The sequence below is a fragment of the Cordyceps fumosorosea genome (genome assembly GCF_001636725.1).
Source record: "Cordyceps fumosorosea ARSEF 2679 chromosome Unknown scaffold_5, whole genome shotgun sequence".
Classification (NCBI taxonomy): Eukaryota; Fungi; Ascomycota; class Sordariomycetes; order Hypocreales; family Cordycipitaceae; genus Cordyceps; species Cordyceps fumosorosea.
The window spans coordinates 449,007-474,226 of record NW_017387305.1 but is presented as its reverse complement, the minus strand read 5'-3'; the positions used below and the strand labels follow the sequence as shown (position 1 = coordinate 474,226).

At 54.8% G+C, this 25,220-nt stretch overlaps 9 protein-coding genes across 9 annotated transcripts; 4 read left to right on the top strand and 5 right to left on the bottom strand.

Annotated features, from left to right (window-relative positions):
• Positions 1-139: 139 nt before the first annotated feature.
• Positions 140-1,102, bottom strand: ISF_02852 (hypothetical protein; the record flags this gene model as incomplete). Its single annotated transcript, XM_018846458.1, has 1 exon — positions 140-1,102. One exon carries the CDS (start codon positions 1,100-1,102, stop codon positions 140-142), a length of 963 nt encoding a protein of 320 aa, XP_018706186.1.
• Positions 1,103-1,802: 700 nt separating this feature from the next.
• On the bottom strand, positions 1,803-2,077 carry ISF_02851 (aspartate racemase; the record flags this gene model as incomplete). Its single annotated transcript, XM_018846457.1, has 2 exons — positions 1,803-1,956; positions 1,989-2,077. The coding sequence occupies 2 exons, from the start codon at positions 2,075-2,077 to the stop codon at positions 1,803-1,805; spliced, it is 243 nt and encodes an 80-aa protein (XP_018706185.1).
• Positions 2,078-4,734: 2,657 nt separating this feature from the next.
• Positions 4,735-5,769, top strand: ISF_02850 (ankyrin 2,3/unc44; the record flags this gene model as incomplete). The annotated part of the gene is made up of 1 exon (XM_018846456.1): positions 4,735-5,769. The coding sequence occupies one exon, from the start codon at positions 4,735-4,737 to the stop codon at positions 5,767-5,769; it is 1,035 nt and encodes a 344-aa protein (XP_018706184.1).
• Positions 5,770-7,447: 1,678 nt separating this feature from the next.
• ISF_02849 (yippee family protein) lies at positions 7,448-8,177 on the top strand (the record flags this gene model as incomplete). Its single annotated transcript, XM_018846455.1, has 2 exons — positions 7,448-7,993; positions 8,064-8,177. 2 exons carry the CDS (start codon positions 7,448-7,450, stop codon positions 8,175-8,177), a joined length of 660 nt encoding a protein of 219 aa, XP_018706183.1.
• A 790-nt stretch (positions 8,178-8,967) lies between these two features.
• On the bottom strand, positions 8,968-11,358 carry ISF_02848 (neutral trehalase; the record flags this gene model as incomplete). Its single annotated transcript, XM_018846454.1, has 4 exons — positions 8,968-9,115; positions 9,173-11,051; positions 11,102-11,165; positions 11,218-11,358. 4 exons carry the CDS (start codon positions 11,356-11,358, stop codon positions 8,968-8,970), a joined length of 2,232 nt encoding a protein of 743 aa, XP_018706182.1.
• Positions 11,359-15,983: 4,625 nt separating this feature from the next.
• On the top strand, positions 15,984-18,144 carry ISF_02847 (isocitrate lyase; the record flags this gene model as incomplete). The annotated part of the gene is made up of 5 exons (XM_018846453.1): positions 15,984-16,214; positions 16,359-16,514; positions 16,770-17,112; positions 17,175-17,727; positions 17,787-18,144. The coding sequence occupies 5 exons, from the start codon at positions 15,984-15,986 to the stop codon at positions 18,142-18,144; spliced, it is 1,641 nt and encodes a 546-aa protein (XP_018706181.1).
• Positions 18,145-18,699: 555 nt separating this feature from the next.
• On the bottom strand, positions 18,700-20,945 carry ISF_02846 (carbon catabolite derepressing protein kinase Snf1; the record flags this gene model as incomplete). Its single annotated transcript, XM_018846452.1, has 3 exons — positions 18,700-18,995; positions 19,060-20,501; positions 20,560-20,945. The coding sequence occupies 3 exons, from the start codon at positions 20,943-20,945 to the stop codon at positions 18,700-18,702; spliced, it is 2,124 nt and encodes a 707-aa protein (XP_018706180.1).
• A 770-nt stretch (positions 20,946-21,715) lies between these two features.
• Positions 21,716-22,467, bottom strand: ISF_02845 (hypothetical protein; the record flags this gene model as incomplete). The annotated part of the gene is made up of 3 exons (XM_018846451.1): positions 21,716-21,791; positions 21,845-22,332; positions 22,381-22,467. The coding sequence occupies 3 exons, from the start codon at positions 22,465-22,467 to the stop codon at positions 21,716-21,718; spliced, it is 651 nt and encodes a 216-aa protein (XP_018706179.1).
• Positions 22,468-23,148: 681 nt separating this feature from the next.
• ISF_02844 (DNA polymerase alpha/epsilon, subunit B) lies at positions 23,149-25,163 on the top strand (the record flags this gene model as incomplete). Its single annotated transcript, XM_018846450.1, has 2 exons — positions 23,149-23,429; positions 23,480-25,163. The coding sequence occupies 2 exons, from the start codon at positions 23,149-23,151 to the stop codon at positions 25,161-25,163; spliced, it is 1,965 nt and encodes a 654-aa protein (XP_018706178.1).
• Positions 25,164-25,220: the final 57 nt, after the last annotated feature.

Sequence of the window (25,220 nt, the reverse complement as noted above, 5' to 3'; positions counted from 1 at the left end):
GCAAATCAACAATATGCAGACCGAGCTGACCCTTTTTCTGGCATATGCTAACGCCATGAGATGCAGAGTTCCGCTATGTCATGCTTTTTCGGTATAAATTCTGAAAACAAAGAAAATAAAAAGACCGACGATCTAGATTCTACAGGCGCGAGGATGAACCATCCAGAGTAATTCGGGCAGCACCATCCTTGTCGAGTACCACCCAAGACTCCAGCGAAGCATCGTCCATCTCTTGAATCGCCTGCAGCGTCGGCGAGCTGAGCGTCGAGCTGGCATCCGCCGCGTCCGCCTCGGACGCCGTCAGCGCCATGACGTACTGCACCAGGCTCTCCTCGTCGCCCATATCCGAGAAGGAGAGCTCCAGGCCGCCAGGGCGACCGTGCATCCGCCGCCGCGGCTTGGCGGTGCGGATCGCGTACGTCGGCTCCTCATGCGAGATGCTGTCCAGCGTGAGCCGGCGGCCCGCGCCGGCGTCCCGGTAGAGCAGGCCCGCCTCGTACAGCGCCGCCACCTGCGCCCTCTCCGCGACCGCGTCCTCGGACTCGGTCTGCACGCTCCGCGGCGAGGCAGCGGCAGTGGCGGCGGCAGCGATGGTGTTGTGGGAGTTGTCGTCGCAGGGCATGCGCACCGCGCTCTTGGCGAGCGCCACGTCGTCGTCCAGGTCGGTCGGCGTGTACCGGTCGCGCTTGTACGTGCGGCGCGCGCCCGCGGTGGCTGTGACCGTGACCGCCAACGGCCGCGATGTGAGCGGGGGCAGCTGCGTCTCGAAGTGGTGCGCGCGGGCGCTCGCGTGCCGGCCGGCGAGCGCGGGACACGGCGAAGCGGCGTCCGGGTCGAGGCCGCCGGTGAGTGCGCAGGCGAAGCCCATGCGGCGGCAGGTGAAGGGGTCGTCGGCGGCGGCGAGCTTCTTGGCGACGGCGCGGACTTCGTGCCGGCGGGACTGCCAGGGGTCGCCGGGGGCGGTCTTGTTGGCGGCGCGGTTGTGCGGGAGGTGGCGGGTCTCGGTGGCCGAGGGGGGGAGCAGGGTCTCCATGGTGGTGGTGGTGGTGGTGGTGGTGGTGGGAAGGTGGGAGAGGTCGGTGGAGGGTGACTTTGAAGGCATTCGATTACGAGGGGGTGACAGGTGTTGGTTGTGAGGCCGAGGTGGCGAAGCTGTAGCGGACGAGTGTCGTGTGAGCTGAAGAGAAGGGGAATTAGGAATGGGGAAGAGAGAAGTGTTTATTTATATTAGATCCAAGCATTGTTGATGCCTGTTTGAGTTGCCACCCCCTTAGAGTAGGCAGCTTTGCGTTGCTGATGAAGCAGTTTCTGGGTGTTGATGGCGCGGCTAGGAGAGCGAATGAGTCACCCAATGAGTCAAGTCGCATCCCAGCACCATTTCCCTTTTAGGCAGCTTAGCACAGCATTTTTAACATGAGCTACTGAAACTAGGTATGGAGAAGGAGATTAGGATAAATTCTAAGATGACTTGAGATTCTGTGACTCTTGCTAGTGGACAGGCAATTGGGTGGCGGCCAACTTCCCACTTTCGCAAGCCGCGACAACTTGATATACTCAGCTTCTTTTCTTTAGTGGCTGTGGAAGCGACACTGCCAGGAAACTTATAAATGACTTGGAAAAAATAGAGTCATTTCCATTGAGTCGACGGAATACTCAGACAGTTCCATTTGGGCCGAGATGTCAGTTGTGAGCACGCACTCACCCCATCGTCCTTGACGCATTGCACATCTACCGTATACTCCATACCATGCAACTCACTCCTTGAGATCCTCTTCAATCGCCCGCAGCGCCGCTGCCTTGGCTCAAACATGGGCACCTCCGGCCTGTCCTCCTGCCTCACCAGCAGCGGAATCTCCGTGCACCCGAGAATCACCCCCTGCGCGCTCGAGGCTGCGCGCCTTGGTGGCGAGGCAGGCGCCGCCCTCGTCCCACAGCTCGTTCTGGACGTAGTGGGCGCTGCGGGCGAGGTCCATCGAGTTGATGATGACCTCGCCGGTGTGCAGGTGGCGTTGATGATGCGGTAGTACTCGGCGGTGGCGATGTCGGTGCTGCCGTCGATGATGCCAATGGTTTTCATGGTTGATTCTTTTGTTTCTGTTTTGTACGTCGTTTTGTTCTCAATGCTTGCTTCGGATCTCAAAGCAAGGTAGGCAGCTGAAGATATATATGCAAACTTGTCAATCAGGACGTCATCGCGCCCTTTCTGTCAACGATGCCATTTTAGTGGATTCTTCAACAACTGGTCAGTCGTCGCCGGAGTGAAATCAGAATAAGAGTGTTGAAGATATGTACATGTTTAATAAATGGATGAGATAATCCTGCTAGCAAAAGCTGGCGCCTTCGACCCTTCGTCCTGATAATGTCCAACGCGGGGAAGTCGCTTGAAGGTGGCCAGCCAACGCCACCCATTACTATTAACACCCGCAAGTGCCCGTGTATCCGATTTGATACTTCAGCTCTTGATCCAAGTAGATTAATTGCACATTAATAGACTGCGCATCCCCCTGTGCCTCGAGGCTCGTGAGCAGATATATACTGGTCAGCGTTGCGGGGGTTTGAGAATGTGGCAAGATCTGCATCCCATTTTAGTGAGCTGTCTCGGCTACTGTGAGTGGCTGTACTGGTAGCTCTTGATAAGTGACAGCGTGATGCTAATTTTGGACACTAAATCGTAGCAGATTGAAATAGATTAAGATGGTCATTCCATTTTTAGGAATGTTCCCTGCGTTTGGACAACTTGGAATCGACCAGGTTGCACCGTCAGGGCTGTGCAAGCAAGATTATACTACCAGCACTGAAGCCGAAGGAATCCCTGAAATGGAGTGGGCTGATAACTGATAATAGAGCATGATTGTCTTCAATGACGGCATGATCTTCATCCTCCCCGCCCAGAGAGGTTGATTAAGACTCGGGGCCACTCATTGGCTACGACGTCGGGGCTGATTTATACGACGGCCCTACATCTTTCTCAGCGTGGTGCAGCCAACACCGTGCGGAGGTTAGCATCGTCTGGTGGCGGCGGGCTACATAGGTAAAGGCTGAGAAGTCTCGGCAGGAGTTGAGAGGCTGCAATCTAATTCCGTGTTTACACATCCGGGACGGAACATGTCCGGGACGGAAACCATCCGAGGGTGGCTCTGTACAGGCAGGTGACGCATCTGCAGGTCGGACTGGCGGTAGGCAAAATCGCTTTTTTGGACTGTCCGAAAACCTGCAAGACGGCCCGCCAGCCTCGACAACAGCTTAATTTCAGCTGAATGTGGCGCCTGGTGTGTCGAGTTTGAGTTGAAAAGTAGCGTCTGACAGGCCCCTGGCGCTCCGTCGAGAGAGCGGGATAGCCCCTGTACGAAGCCGCATCACATGCGGGATGGCTTCCGCCTTGTACATACACAGCCGGTGTTGTGCTGCGGGGGAGGGGAGGCGCTCATGATGCCATCCGGTTGGAGCTTGGGCTGGAGGAAGCGTCCCCTATCCGTACAGCCACGTCGAGTCCGGGCCGTCTGAGCTGCCACAGGGGCTCTGGCAATATTTAAGCCCAGGGGATGGATGAAAAGGGGCGAGTCCTAGACAACCCAGTAAATCAGCCTTTTGTAGCGTGCAATGTGAGTGATCGCACTGCAAGAGCGTATTGGTAGGTGTGCTTTATTATGTCCGTGTCTTGGTTGCCGCGATGCGCGGAGGCCAGAAAAAGAGCCGTCGCAAATAAGGTGTGGCTAGGCTAAAATGTTCGTGGTGACGCTGGGCCTGGGCCTGGGCCTGACTGAGATGGACTTGGGGGAAGTCTTGGACTGGCTGTGGTGCGGACCAACGGAGGTTTTCCCTTTGAGGCTACCAGGGCCAGGGTACAATTTAGGGCAGAACGCCGAGATGGGGGTTTCAGTATGGACGGACATGCAAGCTCCGAGGGCTTGCAAACTTTTGAGACAGAGTCAGGTCGAGATATCGTCAGGGTAGCGAATAAATGGCATGTTCCTCAAGGCCAGGTCGGTGCCGTGGGGGCGAGCGGTGTACTTAGGAGTTTGTGGAGATGCATCGAGTGACGTGGTGGGAGGAAAGAAGGAAAGAGACATACCTACTTGTGCGTTTGTACAAAGTGGGTGGCTGATGGGTGAAGGATCAACTTGACGTTCAAAGAAAAAAAGAAGAAGAAGAAAAACTCTCTCGCCAGCTGGCAATTCTCCAGTTGCTACCAGTCGACCTGTCTGTCGCCCGTTTGAAGCCCACTTCCAAGCCTGTTTGCGAGCCCGTGAGTTGTGCAGCTTCTGTTGTGCCTGGTTCTATTTGTGGGGAAGGACGAGGGAGCAGCTCTGCCACCACTACCTGGCGTGTCGGCTCCGCCCGGGTACAGCGGCAGGCGCCATGCCATTCATGCCCCCTCCCTCCCTCCTAATCCTTTGCGTCTCTCCCGTGTTGTGGCCATATAGCCTGGCCTGTTAGCTAGCCTTGCCAGGTTGTTAGCCTGGACTGTTAGCCTGACCTGTTGTCCCTCCTGTCGCCTCGGTCAATCAACATCGGACAGAGCTTCCCTCCTCATGAATAAAGACCCCGCGGCCCTCCTCCTCCATCCTGTTCTCACTCCAACTTTCCCTCGAAAGATTACTTCAATACCCCTCTCTTTTTTTTATTTGCTGGCTTCTTCCTCTTTCTCGAGCCTCTCTCTACCTTCCTACTTGCAACCGCCAGCTATCTCACTTATACCACATCACCATACTCACCATACACCACCCCCACAACATGGGCCTCGATACCCTACCAACAGAGCTCCGGCTACAGATCGTTGCCCACCTCCCCCAAGTCTCCCACATCAATGCTCTCTGCCAAGTCGACCGCGCCTACTACAATCTTCTCATCAACCACCTCTACACCGTCGACGAGCTCACCCTCCAGAAAGATGCCCTACGATGGGCCCTCACAAACCAAAACGCTGGCACCCTTCAACGATGGCACGAAGCTGGCCTTGACATAAACCGCATGCGCCGCAACAATACCAGACCTCTCCTCGACGCCATGAAAGCCGGTTCTGACTGGGCTACTTGGCAGATCCTGCACCTAGGCGCCAATATTTGCATTACTGATAATCATGGCCAAACGCCTCTCCACCTCGCCTGCGCCCACGATTTTCAACGGCCTGCTCTGGTACGCTACCTGCTCGCCCAAGGCGCCAACCCATCAGCCACGACTCGAGCCAAGGAGACGCCTCTCGTTATGGCTATCCGCTGCGGAAACGCTGAGATGGTCGAGGCCTTGCTGGGAAGCGGCGCCGATCACAGCGCGCAAGACCGCATGGGTTGCGCCGCCTTGCATGAAGTCATTGAGAGCGGCCAGCTCGAGATTGCCCGGCTGCTACTCCAGCACGGCGCGAATCCTTCACTGCCACGGCCGCTGACGGGCGAGACCCCGCTGCACACTGCTATCTTAACGGGCTCACTCGACATGGTGAAGCTGCTGGTTGACGGCGGCGCCGACCTAGCAGCCGAATACAACGACTTTACGCCCCTCCTCCTCGCTTGCCAAGATGGCAGCGTCGACCTGGTGCGCTGGATGTTGCAAAACGGTGTCGATGCCCAGACCAATATCAACAAGCGCGGTCTCACACCTCTGCACGCTGCAGCGATGGGCGGCTCCGATGAGGTCGTCAAGACGCTGCTGCAGCACCAGACGCCGCGCATGCTCACCGTCCCTGACCAATACGGCGACACGCCCGTAACCGTGGCCTCTCGCTACAAGCACGACAGCTTGGCCAGGATGATGGTGCAATTGGTCAACTAGTCAGGAAGAAACACTCCGGGTACGGGGTCATGGCTGCGCGCGAGCCGATGAAGCCGTTGGAGCCGAAACTAGGCCCGTTTTCCATGGTCTCAGCGGAATCTGCGGCTTGTGATAAAATACGTCACAGGAACTCGCATGAAATTACAGCTTTTACGGGGCTCGGTGCGGCCCCAGTCTGGCCGATGTAGTGGAGTCGTCAACGCGGCTCCCCATCTACAGTCCTCCGGGGATGATGAGTCGTGTTACCATCACTGGGCCCGAGTCCGGACCTAATAAGTGATGTTGAATATGTGTACAATTCTTCTGGATTTAAATCTTTATGCGTGGGAGCGGCATTTGTTTCTTTCTCTGGCGTTGTGTGTCTGGGAGCCTGGATAGCGAGTAACATTTTGGGCATTTAATAAACGAGACATTTATTACTACATTTACTATCACAATTGCGATTCTGAGACAGATTGGCGAGCAACGAATCAGTCCTCCCACTGCGACTCAGACAGCGTGTATGTCAGGACAAAACGAGATGGCGATGCAACGTCATATCGTTAGATGCTGATGCCGTGAGCCGTAGTAGTGTTGCATTGATGCAGGCTTTTGCTGCTTGACCACAGTGCACGCACGCTCGGGGCAGATGTCGGTATCTCTCCAGGGCCAGTGCGTTTTTTGTTTCTCGATAGTCTCGGACATGGGTGAAGCTTGGGACGATGGGGTTGTAACGCATCTGGTACGACGAGGCGGGGCCTTCTTCGCGGACGCCACTTCTGATTCCGATCGCCGGTTCCCGGCTTGGGGGCGGTCAGACTGGACATAAAAAGATGACCATGCCCGTTACATATTGCGCAGGATAGCTCGTAATATGCAAGAAACGGCCATACTTAGCCCGCGTACGTAGAACGAGCCAATGCATGTTGTTGATTGTACCTTGTGGCCTCTGGAGCACGAGTCAAGTGCCAAGGGAAAGACACATGCGAGTCGCCGAGAGCCATCAAGCCTGGGACAAGAAGGGCGGCGGTGAACAACAAAAGTCAGCATGAGCTCGATGGCCAGATGGGTCCGGGAGTTTCTTGATTATATAGTATCATGACACGGCGATATTTCAATCGCTCTTATCAATCTAGTGGACAATGCCAAACTTCAACTTATTACTCGAGTTGTCACTGACAGCAAGCATTGTGGAGATGCAGGGAAGAACAGGGTCCTGTCCTGTGGGGAAGCCCAGTGGCAAGTGGCGGATTGACAAACTTATCCTCCAACATGTTCTAGACAGAAGGCGGACAATAACAAGAGAGAAGAAAAAGTCCCGTATGCTTTCAAGTGGGATAAAATCATGTGATTCCTCGACCAAGTTCTTTTAGCACCCGACTTGCTGACGGACAGCTGAGTGGCCGGCCCTTGGTCCCGTGGTCTTCTTGGTCCCTTGACCTCGGAGCGGGGCTCTCTGTCCCCAACACACCACCAAAGCGAAGTGGCCGCCGGGCGCATTCAGCGCAGAGCATCAAACGGGCAATCATCCTTGATCTTGCATCTTTCACCTCCCCTTCTCCTTTCAAAAATCGTCCGCTCCAAACTCTCAACACGACGCTGGCCGTCAAACGCCCATAGACTGGCCCGCACGCATCATTCTCAACCGTCTCCTAATACATCAACGGATCTCCCATACGGCCCCTCCACAACGACGACGATGCGCGACCGCTCACCATCCGACACCGCCCGGAGCGGCCACCACAACCACCACCAGACGCGCATCTCCGCCACGCCGCCCGTCTTCCCCAGCTATCTCCTCCCCAGCTTCAGCTTTCCCTTTCTCCGCCGCCGCCGCCGCCCATCCTCTCCTTCCACAACACCGACCGCGACAACGACAACGACAACAACACCCGCACCTCGTCGCCTCGCGCGCCTCGGCCCGGACACCCTCCGCTGCTCCGCATGCTCCGCCGACCTCGCCCTCTCTGCGCAGATCGTCTCCAAGGGCTTCACCGGACGCTACGGCCGCGCCCTCCTCGTCTCTCCCCCCTCTCCCTCCGACGACGACGACGACGACGACGAGGCCGCGCTGCTCAACATCCGCCTCGGCCGGTTGGAGAACAGGCAGCTGGTCACGGGCTGGCACGTCGTGGCGGATATTTCGTGCGCGACGTGCGGGAGGAAGCTCGGCTGGAAGTACGTCGATGCGCGGGAGAAGTCGCAGCGCTACAAGGTGGGCAAGTACATCCTGGAGACGGAGCGCGTGACGACGCATCGGGGAGGGGGAGGGGAGGGCTGCGGAGGAGGATGTGGCGTTTGACTCGGCGGATGAGGACGAGTGCGACGAGGTCTTCGCGGGGACGTGGGATGCGCGCGCCGTCGCGCGCCGGAGAGCCGACATGGTGGCCGCCGCTGCCGCTGCCGCCGCCGCTCGTCCGACTGAATGAAAAACGGGAACTCCGCACGACGTCGCCAGCGCTTTTTCTGACCGGATTTGTGTCGATTCGTTTTTCTGCAATCCCTTTTTCTACCTTGCGGGGACTTTTGAAAGAAGCGCGCGTACCGAATAGAAGGGGGGCGGGCGCCTTGCTACCACCATGCCTACAATTATCCCCCTCAGGCTTCTTTTTGCTTTGCCGTCTCTCGAAGAGATGTGCAGCCGGGATTGGGCAGAATCCTGACTTGACTAGGATAGCACTAGAAAGTCGACTGATTTTGTAATTCTACTCCTCTGCAAAGCAAGCCATCTCATCCGTTCACCCTCCCACGGCCTCGGGACATGCTCTCTTGTTCATGGCCTGTATATCGGCCCTTTGCTAAAGACGCCTCACAATGGGCTTTTCTCGGATGTACAGGCAAGTGCAAAAGACAGCGGGGTAGCATCACCGGCTTGGCCGAACTGCAGTCGTAATTCGTTGCCGTCTTTCTCTGCGCCTGCCTATTTGCTAGGTTGACAATGCTCCAAATGAGCACACCGCTTGAGGTATGAATATTTTTGGCCTTTGGTACTCGCATGTAGTAGCGAACAGCATGTCTGGTTCATATAAGTATTGGAGGGACTTGACGCGGCATTTGCACTGTAACGACATCGTCATCCACAGGCATTGGGCAGCCATCAACAGGACGAAGGAGCGTCGCTCATGATAATAGTTCGATAATTAATAAATATAGAGGGACCCTCTCATTACGCTATAAATATTTAGTCTAGTTTCTACTTGACGCAAAAACCCACATCCTCTACTCAAGATCGGCAAGAGCCTTCTCATTCAATTGCTCAATTGCCTTGATAAACGTCGGGTACGGCGTCAACGTCCCCAGCGCACGGCGCATGTGCGCATTCACAATCTGCAGCCCATAAACATAACTGGCATTGACCCAGCCAAATCTATAATGCGTTAGTGATGTGCGGTCCAGGGAAATCCCATGAGTTGTGGCAGCTTACCCTTCCTTGGCGACGCCCTTGAAGTTCAGACCCTGGTTGCCGTACTCGGCATCCACACGATGAGGGTCGATGGGCCGCGTCACGTCGTACTTCTCTACAACGACACCGTTGAAATCGACAAATGCTTTGGTAATCATAAACAGCCACTTGTATGCCAAACGCTCAGCTTCTTCGTTGAAGCTATAACGTAGCAGGCCCGTCCACGCCAGCATCTGCTGTGGTGCCCAGCCGTACGGGTAGTCCCACTGTCGGTTGGGTCGCTCCAGGCCAACTTTACCGCGTGAACTTTCAGTACCGGCAAGTAGACCGCCGAACTCTTCAAACTTGGGAAGACCCTTCTTCACGATATCTGCCGCTTGTTTCGGCGATGCAACACCGGCCCACAGCGCCCACAGCGTCGTGGCGGTTTCATACGTGCAGCGCTTCTTATTGACAAAATCGTAGTCAAAAAACATGCCTTCTTCCTCATTCCACATCAGCTTGTCCATGGTGAGCTTGCGTCTCTTGGCTTTGCGGTCCCACATGGCAGACGTGAGAATGTCGCCAGGCTTGTAGGGCGTGCCCTGGCAAAATTCTTCCGGCATGATGAGTTTGTCACCAAACAGGCTGCGGATGGTACGAGAAATATCAGTCTCATACTTGAATAGTAGCGAGTTGAGATCAATCGTTGCCAGATTGGCGCAAACTCCTTCAAAACGGTAGCTGGTATCATGGCCAGACTCTCGCACTGCACGGTCGTGCATAAAATACTGGTCCAGCTCAGGCTCTTTAATCTCGCCGTAGTTGTATGCCCGAACGAACTCATCGAACTTCATGCCATGCTTCTCGACGTAGGGCTCAAGAATGTGGACAAAGTGACTAGGTTCGGTCTCGGGAGGAACTCCAAGACCTTCCGGGCAGTATCTCGATAAGCCGGTCGTAGGGTCCAGACGAGCCTGTCCGGTCCATACACTGTGGTACTCTTTGATGGCTGCGAGGATTGAGCGACGCAGAAACTCGAGTGAATCGGGCTCATGCTTGATCTTCTCGTAGACCCGCAGAGCCATGTCCGTCAGGAAAGGCGGCTGGGAGCGGCCAAGATAGTATGACCGCGTAGCGTTGAGAATCTTTCCATAGTGCTCGATGCAAAAGCAAAAGTTCAGCACCATTGCCTTGGCTAGGTCAACACGGTCGTTAACCAACAGTCCAAGAGACTCCATGTAGCTATCCCATCCGTATAATTCGTTGAATCTGCCACCAGGCACAACAAAAGGGAGACCGCGGAGAGTTTTGATAGTGCCCTTGACAGGGTCTTGCTCCTCAATCTCTTCAACGGCAACGGCAAGAAGGCCAGGTTTCTCATTCATGTCACGAATAATCTCCGGGGTGATAATCTCGGGGAGTAATTGCACATCTAGTCGAATCTCTGGGCGGTCAACTGCGACCTGCTTGTAGTAGTCGTATTGTGCGGTGCATTTGAATGGCACATAAATGCGGGGCCGGGGGTCGTCGGTCCAATCTTTAGGGTCGCGAGCAGCAATTTCAATGCTGGATGCATCGATGCGTCGAGTCAAGCCATCCCAGAAATGATCTTTGATGAGACGAGAAAGTCGATTGACAGGGTTTTCATTGAGTCGAGCTTCGTCGAGGATGATTTGCTTGCGGCCGTATTCTTTGGCCAGAGTCAACTCCTGAAGAAGGTTGGACAGCATATACGTGCCACGGACTTCGTAGCGGTGATAGCCAGCGGAGGCGGCAGTTCTTAGGGGAAGTACTTTGGGACCGTGGTCCTCGATGGTGATTTGCATGTTTCCATCGGTATCTTCTTGGGCTTTTAAGCTCTCGAGCGTGGCATCGACTTGGATGAGGAAGCGGCGGCCTTGCTCCAGGTTGCTCTCATCTGGTACATGCTATCAGTATCATGTTAATCAACATCCATACACTACATACCGTGGCTTCCGCGACGAAAAGGTTCTGGGACGTTCATTCGCTCGATTTGCTTGATCAAGCTGCTCTGGAGGAGTATTAGCTCTGCCGCCGGGGTTAAAACGGTGAGTGGTGCTTACCTGGGAGTATGTGCGGGTGCGGTTCGCAAATCGGCCAGTGTGTCGTTCGTCGGAGGCATAATAGGTCTTGGCATCATCAAAGACACCAAAATCCTCGGACCCTCGAGGACGGTGCGCCGAGGGCGCGGTCGAGTCCGACATTGTCGAGATGGTTTGTTTGCAGAACGAGTAGCGGTGTCGGCGGGGCGAGGGGCAAAATCGCGGGGTGCTCAGGGTCGATGCCCAATTGCGTGTCTGTATGCAGAGGCAAGTGTAAAGCAATATGGAGGAGGCCTTGTGAGAGAGGTGGGATTGCAGTTTACCGCAGTGTATGGGTGAAGACAGGTAGCAAGCCGTGATGTTTGTTTGAAGAATTTAAGTTGGACAGGTCATGGTAGCTTTTACTGGCAAGTACCTGGTAGCGGGTCGGCCGGGGGTGGGTTTCACAGCTCTCCTCCTCCAAGGTATGGAGACAGAAGGGCAGAAGGGGGGAGGGGGCTTGAGAGCGGGCGGAGGGGACCAGGTCAGGTTGGTTCAATGTTAGTTGTTATTTTTGTGGGTTGAAAAGACGGGATGATGGTGAGACTTTGTAGACTTTGTTGATGAGTATTCCTCAACAAAAGAAGAATGCGGTTGGTCTGGCCGGCGACCAAGCGCCAGTACAGTACGGTAGTTACTCGTGAGGTGGCTGTCTGACGCCGGCTTGCTCTGTAGGAGCCTCACGACACGGCAGGCGTAAGCGATGTCGGATGCAAAAGTGGGATGCGGATGCGGATGTCGACGTAGCATGCAGGATGTGACGAGTTTGTGTAAGAAGACGGCAGCAGGAAGAGCTGAAACGCCCAATGCGGTGGCAACAAGAGAACTCGTCCTATCAGCTTCATTCCCTGCCCGGGGGTGCAGGCCCGGTCCCGGGTCCCCGGGGTGCAGAAAGCCACCAACTCATCACGCTTGATTCATGGCTAGCGATGCCGCTTCATCGTTTCTTGGCGCCCAAGACAAGATGCCTGAGCCATCTCGAACAATCGTAAAAGTCTTGGATCATTTCAATCTGCGGGGAACTCAGTAACTCATGGTATCACGAATGCTCGCTGGATCGACTAGATCAGGTGCACGCGAGCATCTTTGATGGACTATTAACAGCTACTGACTGACCATTCCACGACTTTCTACAAGCTATATCAATTTACGTGAATTTCACTCAACTGTAGCTGTGTTAAGTTGGCCTATACAGATGCTCTCTTGGATCATATCTCGCGCTATAATTCTACATCAATCAATCTTTTCAAAAGGATTTGAAAGTTTTCACAATCTTTTAAAGTTTTTTTACATTTCGCATGTTTGTTGAATTATATCCATCTTACCTATCTATCTCATTTTATAACGTCATATACCCGACTTTTCACGCACATATGCTGCCTGTCCCAAGTACGTTGCTGGGCAGCTTATCCACGGCAGGTAAGTCTCTCTTTTCCCACCCAGATCCATTCGCAACTGGCAATCCATTTTGCACTTCCAATCTGCACATTACATAAAAGCCTTATATAACATCGGCCTTGATATTCCACAGTCGCTCATTTAAAGCAGACGAACATGCACGTCCCCACCGAAATTCTAGACATGATCATCCAACACGTCAGAGGCGAGCCTACTACCACACAACCTCTAGCCGGGTATGCATGTGTCAGCCGGTAGCAGCGCTCGGTCGAACGCATAAATCTTCGTCAAGTCACACTACGGCCAGCATCTGACAGCCATGACGACCTGGCAATGTTCAAGAGCGTCTTCCACGGAAATACTATACGACAGAGGTGCCTTCGCCGACTCGATCTTGACTTCGACTTCCGTGTCATAAAGCTAGCCTTACCAAAATACTGTTACGGTAGTGAGGAACAACGCGCGTTGATGACCATTGCACGGCTGAGCTCCCCTCACGATTTCCTGTTGCCCACACAGGGTTTGACGTACAGTTGGCGCAGGAAAATATCAGAATGACGACACTAATAGCACTTGTCTTCAGAGAGCTGGTGACATGGCAAGACATGGGGTATCGAATGACTTTGCGATTCGTCTGTACAAGGCCAACATACTAGCAGATTATGGCAACGAAAATCTCATTGTCAGACGCCTCTCCCCCATACGGCGTGATCGGCCCGCCGCTGTCACCGACCCTTGAACGTGTCCCTTTGCCAGAACGGTATGTGTCCAACGCGATAGCATTCGCCCGGCGCAACTTTGGCAAGCTGCTAGTCCTCGACTATTCCGGTTTGCCAGCTGGGGAATTCATCCCGCCGGTGACTGTGGTAAAAAGACTAAGTTTTGGGAGAGGCAATACACGCACGCTGTCGCCATACACCGTTTTGCAGATAATGCAAGCCACAGGAGTTCACCAGATGAGTTGCGCAGGCCTTTCAAATGGCATATACGCCTGTACAATTCCAGCAGGGCGTTAGATGTGATGACGACGGAAACGATGGCCAAATGATACAGATGAATGCTGACTGGTGGAAGTGCCCTTTCGGAGAGAACCTGTCAGGGCGACGCTCAAGTGTAACATCGAGGTGACAATTTGCCTGTGGTTATTAAAGACGTTTGTGGTTTTAAACATAGCGAAAGAATAGAGCGATTATTACCAAACACCGCGCACTTCATATACGGGGGGGGGCATGTGCCTTCATGTGTACTGTATGTATGCCCGGAATATAGATATTCAGGCGTACTAACATTGCCATGCAACGAATGCTGTTTTTGAATCCATATGGACAGTTGAGATGCGCTGTGCAGGGGCAAGCATACTCATGTACTCGGAGGTCTGCTCTGAGGTGCATTCGAGTAGAGAGAAGCATGCCAAACTGCACATCTCAACCTCAGTGAGACTGGACATTTCGGTGACCCTGGGGTTATCTAACATTCACAAGAATGTGCAGATTAGGTATGTGATGCTGCCAGCCTTGTCTCGGGCGAAGGTCGTGCCGTCACATGTTAAGCACCAAGGCAGCCCGTCCCGGCTCCGGGATGGATTCGGCGATGGCGCAAAGGAGCGAATCGGGGGCTAGTGTTGGAGAAACGGCCAGCCAAGGGAAAATACGGAACAAGGCAGGGGACAATGCGGCGCCGGGAAGTGATTTATTATGGAGAAGAGTCGACGTCGATGGTATGGGAATGTGTCCAGTTTGAGCCTTTGACGTACTTGTTTATCGTTGTCCTCAGGCTGCTTCTGTGTTGTGGCTATTGGTGATGATGTAGACATGGAAAGATTCTCGGGAGGAAGTGCGGTGTTCTTGACAAGGTGAGCCGCTACGAGGCCGAATCGAGCCCCTGTAACGATGCGGCTGAAAGTGGTTTGCGGGGAGTTTGGGGGAGTTTTTGGAGCATCCTGCTGCTAGCCAGGGGAGGAGATTTGGAGGTACCGGTAGGGCACTTAGGAAGTTATAACTAATTAATGTCTTGAGGTTTTCAATAGGCACGAGACGAGTCGACCGAGAAAAATGAATGGCCTTAATTTAATTGTTCAAACCTACCTAGATCTACTTCTCTCGGAAGCACCCAGTCACTCTCTTTGTTACCTCTGTACCGGTGGGCCGGCTTCGCCACCGACTGGCAGCCTCCGGCACCTCGGTCAAAGGCATGAGCCCCACCTTCAGAAACTCCAGCATGAGCATGCCAGAGCGAGGACTGGAGTTGCCTTTTCCAGCGAATATCATTGGCTGCCCTCACCCTGGCCTGTTGCTGCAGCGCCCACCCAGAACCCCACAGCGATTTCGATGGCGGGCGTTGGCAACTTTTTGGGCGTTGCTCCAAGCCCACAGAGGAGTGACAATGAGCTTAAAAAAAAAAAGTCCAGGGCGATTCCATGCCCCAAAGCATGTGCTCTCCCTCTTCTCCAACTTCCGGTCGCCCATTGAGCCGAGAAGTCCACACCCCTGCCTACGCGACAACCGGACTTTTGCGGCGCCCTCTGCCTTCGCTCACTCACAATGACGATGAAATCGGCATCTTGTAAATCGAACAAAGAAACCGAAAAGCTGTGACTCCTGCCCCCCTGCCCGCTCCCGGCCATACGAGCGGAAACCCGGGCGTGCTCCGAGCTGGTTGGTCTGTGTTCCAAGCCGGCCACAGCACTCCCCCAGGATGGCCATGCAGTATTATCCCGTCAACTGGGTTATGCTACACATAGTGGAGGGCTGTGGATGACGAGGCTTACGGTATGATGGGAGGTTCACGGCTTGGAAGAGTAATAGTCTGGCCTAGCGAAGTACCTATGTACCCTGTTAGCTGAGGATGGGTGCAGTGGCCAGCAGCGTCTTACACACTGAAGACTGGTAAAACTCTCGGTGCAAACGCAGCATGAGCAGACGGTTCCGCCAGCTGCCAGCGGATCCACTCACCCGCAAGTGGCCGCTGGCACGAGCAAACACAACCACCGGCCGACCAGTTTAGTCGGCGCCACACAGCACACTAAACCGCCTGCAGACCACCTACGGCCGCACCCACGGCCATGTCCATGTGTGCCGAGTAAATTATAGTATGACTGACTGACGACCCGGCTGGACTCTAAATATCTCTCGGCATTCGACCTCGTGCCTGACTTCTTCCTCTTCTTTTTCTTTTCCCTCTCCATCACCTTCTTCTTTTATCCTCCACCAGTCTTCTAGACTTTTTCTTGGCTGCCCTCCTCTTTCCCCTCGACTTCCTCCTGCAACTCGCCGGCTGTGCTTCCCTCCAACCTGCACATCAACACCAGTACATCTACACCTCGGCTAACCCATCTATACCTACCCGCCACCATGGCTGCCAACAACATGCTCAACCCGGCCGTCAACCCCGACGTCGAGGACGACCTCTTCGCCCAGGAGGTTGCCCAGGTCAAGGCTTGGTGGAAGGACTCGCGCTGGAAGCACACGAAGCGCCCCTTCACTGCAGAGCAGATCGTCTCCAAGCGCGGCCACCTCAAGATTGAGTACCCCAGCAATGCCCAGTCCAAGAAGCTCTGGAAGATCCTCGAGGGTCGTTTCGAGGTATGCGCATGCACTTTTGCTGGCTTTTGGAAGCGCTCTCGTGCTCAATTGGTCGTCCAATGTCTCGAATCGCTTCTTTCTTGAGCCGGCCACCCGCGTTCCACCTACACCTCGGCTCAACGCTAACCTTGTCGCCAAAACCAGACCAAGGACGCCTCCTTCACCTACGGCTGCCTCGAGCCTACCATGCTCACCCAGATGGCCAAATACCTCGACACAGTCTACGTTTCTGGATGGCAATCATCTTCTACTGCTTCGTCCTCTGACGAGCCCGGCCCCGATCTGGCTGATTACCCTTACGTGAGATCCCCCCAGCCTAGCCGCTTACACCTGCCCGTGTCTTTTCCCACACCTTAATAAGGTGCCCCTCCATGAGTGGGTTTGGCTGCGACGATATTATCACATGCCAAGGCGCCTTAGCACCAACCCATGCGAAGCAATCAGTGTAATTGACTTACATGGCATTTGTTCCTTGCGTTATTTTGACTATTATCTCAAATCGCATCGTCAAAAACGCAGAATCGCGAAAGCTAACTAAATTATGCTCTTCTTTAGACTACCGTCCCTAACAAGGTTGGCCACCTTTTCATGGCCCAGCTCTTCCACGACCGCAAGCAGCGCCAGGAGCGTCTCAGTGTCCCCAAGAGCCAGCGTGCCCAGCTTGCCAACATTGACTACCTCCGTCCCATCATCGCCGATGCCGACACTGGCCATGGTGGTCTCACCGCCGTCATGAAGCTCACCAAGCTCTTCATTGAGAAGGGTGCTGCTGGTATTCACATTGAGGACCAGGCTCCTGGCACCAAGAAGTGCGGCCACATGGCTGGCAAGGTCCTCGTCCCCATCAGCGAGCACATCAGCCGTCTGGTCGCCATCCGTGCCCAGGCCGATATCATGGGTGAGTTTCTCATCTCACGTCTCATGTGACAAAGACATTGACTGTCGCTAACAATAACCCAGGCTCGGACCTCATTGCCGTCGCCCGTACCGACGCTGAGGCTGCTACCCTTATTACCACCACCATTGACCCCCGCGACCACGCCTTCATCATCGGCAGCACCAACCCCAACTTGCAGGCCCTCAACGAACTCATGACCTCCGCCGAGGCCTCGGGTAAGGTCGGTGACGAGCTCCAGAAGATCGAGGACGAGTGGCTGTCCAAGGCCAACCTCATGCGCTTTGACGACGCCGTCGCCGCTGCCATTGATGCCGGCTCCTTTTCCAACAAGGCCGAGCTCCAGGCCAAGTACAAGGCCCAGGCCAAGGGCAAGTCCAACACCGAGGCCCGCGCCCTCGCCAAGAACCTCCTCGGCCTTGACGTCTACTTCAACTGGGACGCCCCCCGCACTCGCGAGGGCTACTACCGCCTCAAGGGTGGCTGCGACTGCGCCATCAACCGTGCCATCGCCTACGGCCCCTACTGCGACGCCGTCTGGATGGAGTCCAAGCTGCCCGACTTTGCCCAGGCCAAGGAGTTCGCCGACGGCGTCCACGCCGCCATCCCCCACCAAAAGTGAGTTCATATTTACTTCCTCAATTCAGCGCCAATGCTAACCACCGCGGCACCGCCAGGCTCTCCTACAACCTGTCCCCCTCTTTCAACTGGAAGACGGCCATGCCCCGCGATGAGCAGGAGACGTACATCCAGCGCCTCGCCAGCCTCGGCTACTGCTGGCAGTTCATCACCCTCGCCGGCCTGCACACCACCGCCCTCATCAGCGACAGCTTCGCCAAGGCCTACTCGAAGCAGGGCATGCGCGCCTACGGCGAGCTCGTCCAGGAGCCCGAGATGGAACTCGGCGTCGACGTCGTCAAGCACCAGAAGTGGTCCGGCGCCAACTACGTTGACGAGCTGCAAAAGATGATCACCGGCGGTGTCAGCTCCACCTCAGCCATGGGCAAGGGTGTCACCGAGGATCAGTTCCACTAAGCTACAGAAGGTTGCTCGTAGTTGAAGGTGTGGTCTCGATTTATTGATTATTTCCCACAACTGTACGGTTTTTTTATTTCTCGCTTGGAGAAGTCGCATCTTGGATATTGTTTTTTTGGTTCGTTTTTTCTTTTATTAGACTCCGTGGCACGTGTTGGAAAAAAGTTAACAGTGTGCCTCGCAAAATACCATGTATAGGACACATGGTGTTTGTAGTGAGATGACGAATTTCCTTTGTCATGACAAAATTATTAACTCGCTACATTACACTTATATTTAGCGTACAAATTCGAGAAAAAAATCTCACATGTTGGCTTCCCCGTGGTGACTTCTCAATTTTTTTTCCTTTGTTTGGCAACTTCGTTTTGTGCGAATGTGCTTTGTTTGTGTAAAAAAGAAAAATATCTCCAATGTGTGCGACGCGGAAAGCATCGAGCGGAAAGCATCAAGTAAATAAAAGAGAATCCCAAATCTATAAGAATATATGTATGCCATGCGCCCCCAAAGCTGAGAAGAAGAGAGGAAGAAATCAGTTGTGATTTATATCAAAGAAGCTCAGTCAGCTTCAGCAAGCTGCATGATGAGACGCGCCGCCATGTCCAGGAACGGAAACGGGCTCATCACCTCCTTCTCTTCCAGCAGCTTCCCATCAGCAGTCTCATACCCCGAGCACTTAAAATCCACCAGATACACGCCTTGCTCCATTTCGTAAATCTGGATGCCCAGGTGCAGCGCGACAAAGTCCCGCTTCTGCGCGGCCTTGCCCTCCAGCACTTGGTATGTGTCGGGCATCTTGGTCTCGTCGCCACCTTCGCCCTCGGTTGGTGTGCTGGTGTTGGTGCTGCGCATAACTATTAAAAGATATTAGTTCTAATCCAAGACAGTATGGCATGACACTAAGTAGTGTTAACATACTCTTCGTCTCCCAACGCACGCGAATGTGCCAGGGGTCGGCCGGAAGTTTGTAGCGTTGGGTAGGGTCCTGCCCGTCCAAAGGATCTGCTTGCTCCTCCACACCTGGCGTGTCTCCTTCTTGTTGCCGCAATCTTGCATAGTCTTCGTCCGGGATGTATCCAGCGCCGAGTTTGTACAGTGCCTTGTGGATGCACAGAAGAGCCTCCCATGGAGCGTTGCGTGACCGAATACCAAATTGCCAGCGAACAGGCTTGTTCTTCTTCGGTGGGTTGATTGGCGTCATGCCTTGTGGTCTTTTGGTGCCTTCTTCCAGCTGCTTTTGTGAGCGCGAGTGAGGCTTGAGACGTCGAGCAGCCTCTTCCTTTTCAGCATCAGTACGGGCCGACGGCGGCTCATCATTAATGGCCGTCTCAGCGAGCTCTGTGCCTTCTACGCCCGACTTGGCCCGCTCAATGTAGTCCTTGTGATATGTGCCGATACTTGAGGGCAGGATACCAACCTTGCTAACATATGGGCGCGGTGGTTGCGGGACTCCCGATCGTACCGAGGACATACTCATGACAGGGCTCCCTTCTTCAGTCTCAGTGGTAGCCGCTTCAACCAGCTGGTTGACTTGCATCATTTTGTTTTCTCGCACAATCATGTACGCATCCTTGATGGCAGAGGGTTCCTCGGACTGGAGTGCCTCTTCGACATCAGTCTTGCCGTAGCCCATGGTTTTGCTGATCTTGTCGGTAACCTCGTTGTGCAGGCGCTCTTGTACCTTGACAGAAGCATTGGGGGCGATGTCGCTCTTCTCGATCGCTTTATTAGGATCCACACCGGTGTTGAGAAACTCCTCGACAGGAGGCTGTAGGTAAGGGGGGAGATCGGTCGTGAACCATGGGTCCTGGCGGATATCCTCGATGGTGGCACGTTGAACAGGGTTCACGACGAGCATTCTCTTGATAAGGTTTGCAGCGCCGCTAGGCATCCACTGAGGCATACTATATGTTCCCCTTGCAATCTTGGCAAAGAGACTGGGAATGTGCTCATCGTCAAAGGGCAAGCGCCCAACGAGTAGGACATAGAGAATGACTCCGCAGCTCCAAACGTCAACTTCGGGGCCAGCGTACAGCTTGCCGCCAATGACCTCGGGGGCGGCATAGTTGGGGCTACCACAAGACGTCTTTAAGAAGTTGCCATCTGTCATAATGTTGCTTAGACCGAAATCGGCAATCTTGACGTTGAGGTTATCATCGAGCAGCAGGTTCTCGGGCTTGAGGTCGCGGTGGACAATCTTGTGGCGATGACAGTACTCAACAGCACAGAGCATTTGTTGAAAGAAGCGGCGGGCTTCGGCTTCCTTCATTCGGCCGTTTTGTACAATGTAGTCGAACAATTCACCGCCAGCGTATTCGAGGACCATGATAATTTCGGTCTGCGTTTTGATGACGGTGTATCTGTGTCGGGTAGAGATTAGAGGGTGGATGGAGGGCCGTTGATGTATTTGGTACTCACAACTTGATGATATGCGGGTGTCGTAGTAGCTGCAGGTACTCAATTTCTCGCTCAACCCGGCCGACCATGTCACGGCTGATGAGCTTCTTGCGGGCGATAATTTTGAGAGCGACCTGCTGGCCGGTGCCGATATGGGTGGCTAGTCTGACCTTACCAAACGAGCCTTCGCCAAGAGTGCGAATAACCTTGTAGGCACCGATGCGCTGCTCCGTTTTTGACTTTTCCTTGGGGGGAGCGCCGACGGTCTGGGACACCGGCTTGGGCGGTCGGTCGGCATCGTGTCGATGGCGGGGTTGCTGCGGTTGCTGCGGTTGTTGCTGCCGTCGAACATGGGTCGACGAGAGCGAAATGGTCAACTCCTCATCGTCGAAGCCTCGATGAGCCATGGTGGGAGGAGAATGGAGTGTACGAGGGGGGAAACAGCCGTGCTCGCAGCGGCGGTAGACGGTACCGCGGGTATCGTGAGCTGGTGTTGTGTCGTGGGGAAGAACGGCGAGCGGCCTGGATTCTTTTGGGCCGCCAAAGCCAATCAAGTAAGAAGCTAACGCAGGCAATGCAATGCGCTGGAGAGGTTGAGGCGGGGTTTCAATATTACGGGGAAATTTCGGTGGGAGAGATGGATTGCCGGGCCTTGCTGGACCTGCTGGACCACTGGCTGCACTGGGATTAGGCGGGCTTCTGGTGGTTTGTTGGGGTGGTGGTACCCTGTAAGCTGAAACGCCCCGCTGGAACAGTGAAGGAGCCTGTGGCGGACGGTCTCTGCTGATAGCGCCATAACTACGTCAGAGGTTCCTTTATCTACCAGATATTACCCTACACAGCACAAATGTGCCATCAGCTAAGCGACGCATTGACGAGAATTCGGCTATTTATTATCCTTGGACCTTCTTGGACTTAAGTTCCCATAGGATTCCGTATGAAACTCATTTCAGCGCTGCAGCTAACCCTCCCCAGGTTAATATCGTCTCGCTTGTACGTACGGTACTGCATATTGAAAAGGAACTTGCTGTGGTGCGAGAAATAAATACGCGGAATATCTTAATCTAGAAACACACACTCTGCAAATCACCTGCAGGCTACTGCTGAAGTAGGTATATAATACAACATGAACTTAATTTAGATACCAAGCTACTCGTACACATGCTCGCCGCAGTCACTACCTCCGTTCATTGGCCTCCTCCTTCTTGAGGCGCTCTATTAACTTCTCTCGTATAAAGGGGCTCAAGCCCAAGCTAGATTTGTTAGAATCACATCCAAGATCTATATTGTAAAAGATAAAACTTACATGCCGTCGTTCGTCACTGGCCGGTAGGTGCCACTAGGCTCCAGCTTGCCTGAGACCTCACCCGAGTTGTTGACCTCGACACTTCCTAGTATGTCCTCGGGCCAGGCGATCCTACCAAACTCGGGCGGGTGTCTGCGGTCGCCGAGATGAACAAACGAGCCGATACCTGCCCCGCCGGCGCCGCCCTGTCCGCTCGCCCCTTGCGGCTCAGAACGGGCACCCTTGCGACGGGGGTTGCCACCTCCGGGGCTGAACTGGAAAGAAGGAGGAGTGACAAGCGCGCGGGCTTGGCTAGTGACATCTTCGTCCAGATGACCGAATTCACGAAGCACTTCATCAAGAATCTGTAAAAAGTGCTTGTTCTCAGTGAAGCTGCGAGGCGTAGGGGGCACCTCAGTAGTCGTGCCAATGGCCAGGCGCCTTGACGGAGGATCGCTTTCTAGGTAGGTGAGAATGCTCGAGGTTGATGCTGAATCCTTGAATACTCGCTGAACTTCTGTTAGTATGTCCCATCAATCGACAGGTAGAAGGCTCACAATATGTTCATTGTTTGGAAGAGTCGATACCAAGCGTCTGAGCGACGCGAGTGTGCGCAAGGGAGCTCGACGTCGAAGAGTAAACATTATGATCCTGAATTGATTAAATTGTACCCTCGGTGTCGAAAATCTTGTACACAAAATATATTCTCCAAGAATCGCAATGATGAGCTCACCATGATGCTCTAGATAGCCTTTAGCCGTTGACCCCACAAAAGCGGGTTATGCATTTATCGAATCAATTAAACGCGTCGACGCGGAGCTTGACGCGTCCACCAGCCCAGCTGTTTGGAGCTTTAACTTTGGATTGTGACGTTTCCTACATCTTTGTGCGCAGCTTTGGGTAGATTTGTCGAAGGAATGGATAAAACACCGGCCCCGATATTTCGTCGGAAAAATGTCCAGATCCCATCCTCTGCGCTTCCGTCATCTTCACCAGCCTTTGGGACGCCAGTACACGCCTTAAAGCCGTTCAGTGTCAATGCCCCCAAGGGCGGCATTCTTCCGATCATTCTCCCGCCAGCGACGTTGCGACCGGTTGCCTTTCGAATATTCACCAAGAGACATTCGCTGACCCTCACTTCGTCTGCGCTGCAAGAGCTTGCCTCTTTCATTGGTCGACACTGCGGTTCGGGATGGCGCGAAGACACGTTGGCCGAGAGGCTGCTCGAGGAGGCAGCTAGAAGTTGGAAGAATCGCAATGGCGGTACTATAGTCGATGGCGATAGCAAAGAGCTCCATGAGATTCTGAAAACGCTAGAAGGAAACATGAGCGGCGGCAAGCTGGTTAGCCCGGGTAAAGGATTGCCCCGCGGTGATAGTATGCTCGACATCGACCACGGCGACTCGTCCAATACTCGGCTCGGAGTGCGTCCGAAAGCGCTCATGAGAGTAGAAAGCAACACTAGCTTTGGAATGTCTGGGCTCCAAGTACAGGAGGGCGATGAGGATACAGACGAGCTACATGACCCTCGCGCGTGGCTAAAGGTTATTGATGCTTTTGAGCAGCCACGACTTTTTTATAATGTCGAAAACGAGCACTTCGAAAGGTATTGTATGCTACTGACAATCATTGAGAATACGCACTAATATCTACCAGAGATACGACAAAACCATCGCTCCTACCGCAAGCCTCGCACAAAACTGCCGCCTTTCGCGACCGATATGAGGTTATTCACCAACGACTGCTTCGCAATGAATCTTTCAAAAGAACTACCGTCTCAGCCTCTCGAACGCACGGCCCTCAAACAACGTCAAATTCCAAAAACATGGAGATTACACCGATCGCAAATATGCTTGGACGCCACGGCAGCAACCACTTGCTTCTCGGGCAGCTTAATAACCTATCCACTGGCGAGCTGGCAATCAGTGACTTGACGGGTACCATTGCGTTGAATCTTGACAAAGCCATCACCATCCCCGATGACTCAACCTGGTTCTGCCCTGGTATGATTGTTCTGGTAGACGGTGTATATGAGGAGGAAGAAGAGTCTGTTGGCAGAGGTCTGGGCGGTGGCAGCGGCGTCGGAGGCACGCTGGGAGGTCGCTTCAAAGGCTTCTTCATCGGGCATCCCCTATGCGAATCTCGACAAACAACAATGGGAATAACTGGCCCCGAAAAAGCCCTCGATGACACGATTGGAGGAGGATTCGGCTGGATCGACTTTCTAGGCGTCGGCAGCGAGCGGGCCGTGGGCCAAAAGATGCGGCGGCTTGAGCGCCGCTTGCTGACGCGGGCGGCGCCAGCACAACCATTATCACTCGAGGAGAGGGAGGAAGAAGAGGAAAATGGAGGGACAGAATACCGCGGAGACCGCCCACCCCGCGGCCGCATCGTGATCATCGGCGAACTGAATATCGACCAGGCGCGCGTGTTACACGCGCTGCGCAAGATCCTCGAAATTTACTCGGCGGAGCCCGACGGCAGCGCGCCGGTCGCGTTCGTGCTCGCCGGCAACTTCACGCAGGACGCCGTCCTGTCGCGCGGCGGCGGAGGCAGCAGCATCGAGTACAAGGAGTGCTTCGACGCGCTGGCCTCGACGCTGTCCGACTACCCGAAGCTGTTACGCTCGTCGACCTTCATCTTCGTGCCGGGCGACAACGACGGCTGGGTCTCCTCGTTCACCGCCGGCGCGTCCACGCCGGTACCGCGCCAGCCCGTGCCCGACATGTTCACCTCGCGCGTCCGCAGGGCGTTCGCCACCGCCAACGCCGAGGCCGGCCCGTCGGCGGCGGCGCGCCGCGGCGGCGGCGTCCCGGGCACCGCCGTATGGACGTCCAACCCGAGCCGCATCAGCCTCTTCGGGCCCAACCACGACATCGTGCTCTTCCGCGACGACATCTCGGCGCGCCTGCACCGCACCTCGGTGCACCTGACCACGTCGAGCGGCGGCGACGGCGACGGCGACGACGTGGCGGCGACGGCGGAGTCCATGGACGTGGACCGCGAGGAGCCCGAGGTCGCGGCGACGGCGACGGCGGTGCCCTGGGAGAAGCACGCGGCGCGGAAGCTCGTCAAGACGCTGCTCGACCAGGGCCACCTGTCGCCGTTCCCGACGTCGACGCGCCCGGTCCACTGGGACTTTGCCGCGGCGCTGCAGCTGTACCCGCTGCCGACGGCGGTGGTGCTCGTCGACACGACGACGGCGCCGTTCTGCGTCACCTATGAGGGCTGCCACGTGATGAACCCGGGCGCCGTGGCTGCGCCCGGGCGCAAGAGCATCGGCCGCTGGATCGAGTACGAGCTAGGCGGGGTTGGCCGGCTGCGAGAGTGTCCGTTGTAAATCGGGCCGGAAACGGCGGAGGAATGTCACCGTGATTGACTATGAGGATTGCATGGA